At 33.2% G+C, this 6,066-nt stretch overlaps 1 protein-coding gene across 1 annotated transcript; it reads left to right on the forward strand.

The window, feature by feature from the left end:
* Window positions 1-3,533: 3,533 nt before the first annotated feature.
* LOC108912245 lies at window positions 3,534-5,286 on the forward strand (the record flags this gene model as incomplete). The annotated part of the gene is made up of 3 exons (XM_023455266.1): window positions 3,534-3,660; window positions 4,055-4,448; window positions 5,037-5,286. Coding segments are annotated over exons 1-3 (771 nt in total), but the record flags the coding sequence as incomplete, so codon positions are not given.
* Between the last annotated feature and the right edge of the window lie 780 nt (window positions 5,287-6,066).

Below are 6,066 nucleotides of genomic sequence, written 5' to 3' on the forward strand. Positions count from 1 at the left end.
ATTATTCAAGTAGGTACTTACATGGTTGTCTAGTTTGATAATCATCATTGTTCTTGGTATATTTTTTTGCATTGGCATCTTAGGATTGTTTACATTATTTTCTTGATTTAAATTGCTTTTCCCCCGCGGCACTTGGGCCTTATTAGGCCCCTTGTACACCTCCCTTTCATTACTCGAGTATTTTCTTCAAACCATCCTATTACTACACTGGTAGCTTGGTGGCAAAGTCTGGTACATTTTTTTTTTATGTATGATAGCATGGTCTTGAGTTACAGAGATTTATTGCTCTATTCTCATTACCATTTTATCGGGGATCACACGCAGGCGGAAGGTGTTGAGCGACCCAGGTCTCTGGTAGGCTACCACAGCCACGTAACGAGCCTGCCTTAGGTCACCCATCCAAGTTCCAGCCTGCGTCCGTGATGCTTACCTCGGCCGATCGAAATCCATCGGCCAAGACACCCGGCTAGGCGGTCCCCTTATATTAGACTTATTGAAACAATTTTCAGTATAGCCGTCTATTTCCAATTATGATTTCCTATTTTAAGTATGAACTGACTTCAGCAATTTACGTTAAATCCTTATTTTGGTATGGGTGGGCTTAAATTTCGTTTTTGTAATTTTCCGGTTTTCCATATTTCTCTGCCAAGATGAATGAACGTTGTGAGCACGTATGTTAATTATTTAATGAAAAAATTTCTTTAGAATTTAATGTGCCACAACATTGTTTTGTGATCTAACAGTTTGTTGAGTGATTTACGATTGGCAATTCTGGATATATGTGCTGTCTGTAACCCGTAGGACCATCCTCAGATGGAGATATTATTCCCGGTTATTCGAGGATATTACTTATAAGCTGCCCAACAATCAATTAAGTTTTAATTTCAATTACGTCTTTTCGTGAGTCTTTCAACTTGTAACTCTTTATAGGGCTTTTATTTTTCCCTCTACTCCTCTGGGTTCATCCTCCCGGTACTATAAGTCCTTTATTTTGGTTCTCCACGCCTTGGCACTGCATATATAGAGTATCCATTCAGATTACACCGGAAGGCGTTCCCGTCAGTTTTTTTGGTTCAAGTTCATTTGACGCAGCCCTCCCCCGACCCGCTTCAAGTGCAGATAAGTGCTAGTGGTTGATTATTATTATTATTTTCTTTTAACTCAAGTAATGAGTATTTATTTATGTGTATTGCCTACTTTATTACGTAATCCAATATCCAATTTAGAAGGAAAAACGTAACACGTACATTCCTCCATTTAAGTCAGCTAACTACTGTTAACGCTTTATTTGGAAAAAAATGGTATTTAATCGTAATTAATGTAGTGAATTCAAATGTATAGTAGTTATTTTTTTTTGTATTTTGAAAGTGTTATTATTATACTCAATTAGTAAAACAAATATTGTTCTATAATCTTATACCATGAACCAACATGATCATGCTTGGGGTTTCTAATTTCCAGAGATAAACTGGTATGTGTATGTATTTGCTATTTCTTTTTTTTAAGTGAAAACTGAATCAATTGCCTTCATGTGCGCATGTTTATTTTAAATAGTAATTATAATACCAACCTGCTGTATTACCCGCTCCCCCCCCCCCCTTAACTAGCAAGTGTGTGGTCTCTGCTTCTTAGACCATTCACTATAAAACAAAACATTTGCTATTGTTTTAAGGACGGGATTTTGTACAAAAAATATAGCCCAGCGTGAGTCTCGAAACGGTACCCCGGCAAGTGCTGCTCTTGCTCTAGCGGCCAACGCTTCAAGGTGTGTTGTTTAATAATTTAAGCTGAACCTATATTTTAACAGGTCTCGCGCCCGATTGTTCAGGAGCGGCTCCAATTTGTGTACATACAGTTTTATAAGGAAAGAGAATAAAGATTTTATTAATCATTAATAGATTATCGAGGACAATAATAATTTTTTTATTAAGTAGGCAATAATTCTTAGTTAATAAGCTTAAACAATCTTAGAATTACCATTCCTTTATTATAAAAGCAGATATAATTTTTTAAATTCCATGTAGTTTCTTCTTCAAAAGCTTAAAAAACGTTTAACAGGAATAGTCAACAGTCTAATGTTTATATTTTTACCTACGACCACTACTGTAAATACTTAAAAACACACCGTCTGCGATCAATACAATACTGTTTGTATTGAACGTTGCTAGGGGGTTGCTAGGAAAACTGTACGATTTTTTTACCAAGCTGTGCGATTTTTTTACCGTACGTAAAATAGGAATTTTACATTGATTGCAGACGGTGTGTTTTTAAGTATTTACAGTAGTGGCCGTAGGTAAAGTATAGTACGTAATACGTGGTGTAATGCAATTACGCATTCATAGAATTACGCACTCGCCGCTACGCGGCGTTGTGCGTAACTTTTCCATTCGTGCGTAAAATGCTTTTTACAACACTTTTTACATAATATACTATTACGTTAACAATCCGATACGTAAATTACCCGCTATTTTCAATAAAAATGATATAATTTGAATTATTTTTTTACTTTGGCGAGTCGTATTAATTTAAAAAACACTGCCTAATTACTAAAAAATATAGAAACTTGCTACTAATTACGTTTGGAGAATAATATGTATAGTAGGGTGGCCCAAAAAAAACTATTTTTTTCGTGTCTCTTCTGAAAATATGTTAGTTTATCATGTTTTAAGAGCCCCCTCAAAAAATCAGCTCAAAAAATTTTTTTTAAAGGTCGCTCAAGATTTTTAAAAATTTCCAAAATCGTCAAAAATTGATTTTTTTTTGTTTAATTTTTTTCCCCTTATTTTATCATTTTCTAGGTTGAAAAAAATCTCGATTCTGAAAATTTCAAATCGATATTTTAATTTCTAAAGGTCACTCATAATTATTTTAATTTTCAGAGTTGAGCGACCTTTAATTTTAAAAAAATTAAAAAATTATAAATATTTGATACTCATACTCTGCCGTCCAATGGAAAAACACCGTATGTAGCATTTTTATCAAAATTAAGATTTTGATGTTTTTGAATTTTTTACACTAAAAGCTATCATATATTTGTTTGCAATTTTTTTTCATGATTAGTAAAAACGGATAAAAACACTTTGAAATTAGTTCATTTGAACGTTTAAAAAAATTGGTGGCTAATTACATAACATAAAAACCGGATGTGTCAATTTTTTACGTATGTCGCTCAAAATATCTTAATTTCCTAAACATAAATACCCTATGTAGATAAAGATTCGTTACATACGGTGTTTATGGTTAGAAAATTATGGCGCGTCGCGTTCCCGCCCAATTTTACGCCGTATGTCAAAACATACGGTCTTTTTGTCTAGTAACGAAATAAATCGTCGATTGTTATTCAGTTAGCTCTCAAACGTATGTGCGTGCTCATGCATTAGTTTAGAGTCATAATTATTTCTTAAGAAATAATTTACAAAATGGGATCCAGAGGAAAAAGAATGGTGCTTCAAGTGCTTAAAACTAGTGACATTAAAAACAATTCGAATAGTGATGTTTTAAGTAACACAATTAATGATGTTTCAATAAGCGAAATGATTTTACTAGATGAAAATATGCAACCCCTCGTAACGGAAAGTTTTATTGAGGAAAATGATATCAGTATTATAAGTTCCACAGAGTTAAATCAATTATTATTAGGTCCACCTAAAAACTTGGAAGGTAAGTTAAAATGAATATATATTTATTTCATGGCAGAGTCTACGTGTCTCAATATATCAATTAACCTTTAAAATAGGTCACTTTGATCATTGCTTTGTTAAAATTTGTCAATCCAAACTCAAAAATGATTAATTTGCTTTCAATAATAATAATAATTGTAAATTTGAACCACTTAATTGTTAATTACTTAGTTGATCTATTAAGTGGTACAATAAACATTGTAATAATATAAAATATTTTTCACTATTAATCTCTCTACGAAAGTAGGTAGACGCTTTTCATATGCTCTTTTTGTCTGATTTTACCTATCAAATGCAAAATGCAATTTACGCCTAAAATTGTCCTGTGTTTTTTATATCGGTACATTTATTTATTTTGTTCATATATTTTTCAGATATTATTGCAACAACTAAACAACATGTCAGTGGAGACATTCCAGAAATCCAGCCAGAAAATATCACTCCAATGCCTGTGACGACAGTTCGTAGTTATATGGAAACTGAAAGAAATGCGCAAGAAGAAGTACAGAATAAATTAGGGATTTCAGGAAATGAGCAGGAAAATATAATTCAAATGGTTACAGAAGAGAATGATGTAGAAGTCCAAAGCAGTGAACAGAACAATATACAAATTATTGTAGGACCGAATGATATTGAACACGTTACGCCAAATCCTAGAAATAAAGCGGAGAAAAAGTTGAGTTCTAAAGAAAATGAAATTTCGATCGATAATTATACGGAGTTGGATAAAAGTTTCACAAAAAAGGGTGAAATCAGAAAAAGAAAAAAGTATTTAGTGTCTAAAAAAGATAGGATGGAGTTTCTTCAGAAGAAGAGAATCGAATGCCATGAACTAAAACCGCCCTGTAAATGCAAGAAAAACTGTTTCTTTAAAATTGGGATAACAACACGTCAAGAAATAAATAAGAAGTACTGGAATAAAACTTTTACTGAAAAAAAAGCTTTTTTAAGCCATTACACTGAAATAGTTAATGTAACAAAAAGACGTTTAAGTTCAAGTAAAGATTCTAGAAGACAGTCAACCAGAAAATATTTTATGAAGGGAGAAAACGGCGCACGTGTAGAAGTTTGTAAAGTATTTTTCTTAACAACTCTAGGATATTCAGGTAACAATGATACAATCTTGCGAAATATTGAAAGTCCACCAACAGATAAACGTGGTTCCTACAAAAGGTTGAAAATTGATAAGAAAATTATTCAAAATCACATTAAAAAATATTCACCGTGCGTTTCGCATTACAGACGGGAGCACGCACCGTATAAATTGTACCTACCTAGTGACATCACTATTACCAGCATGTTTCGAGATTTTCAGGAAACCCATCCAAATGTCATAATCTCTTATGAATTTTACAGAAGCGTAATTAAGGACTTGAATATTTCATTTGCAAAATTGGGGCATGAAGAATGCGAAAAATGCGAGGTATTTTTGTTGCACGATGTTGCTCATTCCAAAGAAAATGCTACAACTAATAATGACTGTCCTACCTGCTGTCAGTGGCTACAGCACATAAAAAAAGCTGAAGAATCCAGGGAAGAATACAGGCGCGATAAGCAGAAAACCGACGACGAAGACACTATGCACTATTGCACTGATATGCAAAAGGTAATAATGCTTCCCAGGCTCGAAATGTTCAAACAAGTAATATTTACACCACGAATTATTGTTTTCAACCAATCTTTCGTGCCTTTGGGAAATATTTCAGTAAAAAATAAGGCTGTAGCAGTACTTTGGCATGAAGCTATTGCTGGACGTAAGAAAGAAGATATAATTAGTGCGTATTACAAATTTTTGACAAATTACGCACGTGACAAAAAACATATTTTTATATGGGCTGATAATTGCAGTGGCCAGAATAAAAACTGGTCTTTACTGAGTTTTTTAATTTACTTAATAAATTCAGACCACATCGCAGCAGAAACAATAACCATTAAATATTTTGAGGTCGGTCATACATTTATGTCTGCTGACAGTTTTCACCATCTCGTGGAAAAAGGATTAAAACAGAATCCAAAAGTGTATGACTTCCAAGACTTTATAAATGTTGTGCAAAACTGTACAAAAGATAATGGCGCCACGTTAGTGAAGGCAATGTATTTTTCTGATTTTAAGCACTGGCCCAATTTAACAACAAACTACCAGATCCAGAAACTTAATAAAAACCGCCCACTTTTAAAAGACATTGTGGTACTTGAGGCAAGGCGAGGTTGTAAAAGCTTATTTTATAAAAAATGTTTTAAAGAAGTCGAATATCAAGAGCTAAATATTCTCTCCAAGAAAAATTTTATACTGAAAGAGCCTGAATCCTACACATCAAATAGAGGTATAACTGCTGAGAGAAAAAATAAGCTTCTTAACAATTTGTCTTCGATATTTCCGAAACAT

The sequence above is a fragment of the Anoplophora glabripennis genome, unplaced genomic scaffold, assembly GCF_000390285.2.
Source record: "Anoplophora glabripennis isolate ALB-LARVAE unplaced genomic scaffold, Agla_2.0 scaffold626, whole genome shotgun sequence".
NCBI classification, from domain to species: domain Eukaryota; kingdom Metazoa; phylum Arthropoda; class Insecta; order Coleoptera; family Cerambycidae; genus Anoplophora; species Anoplophora glabripennis.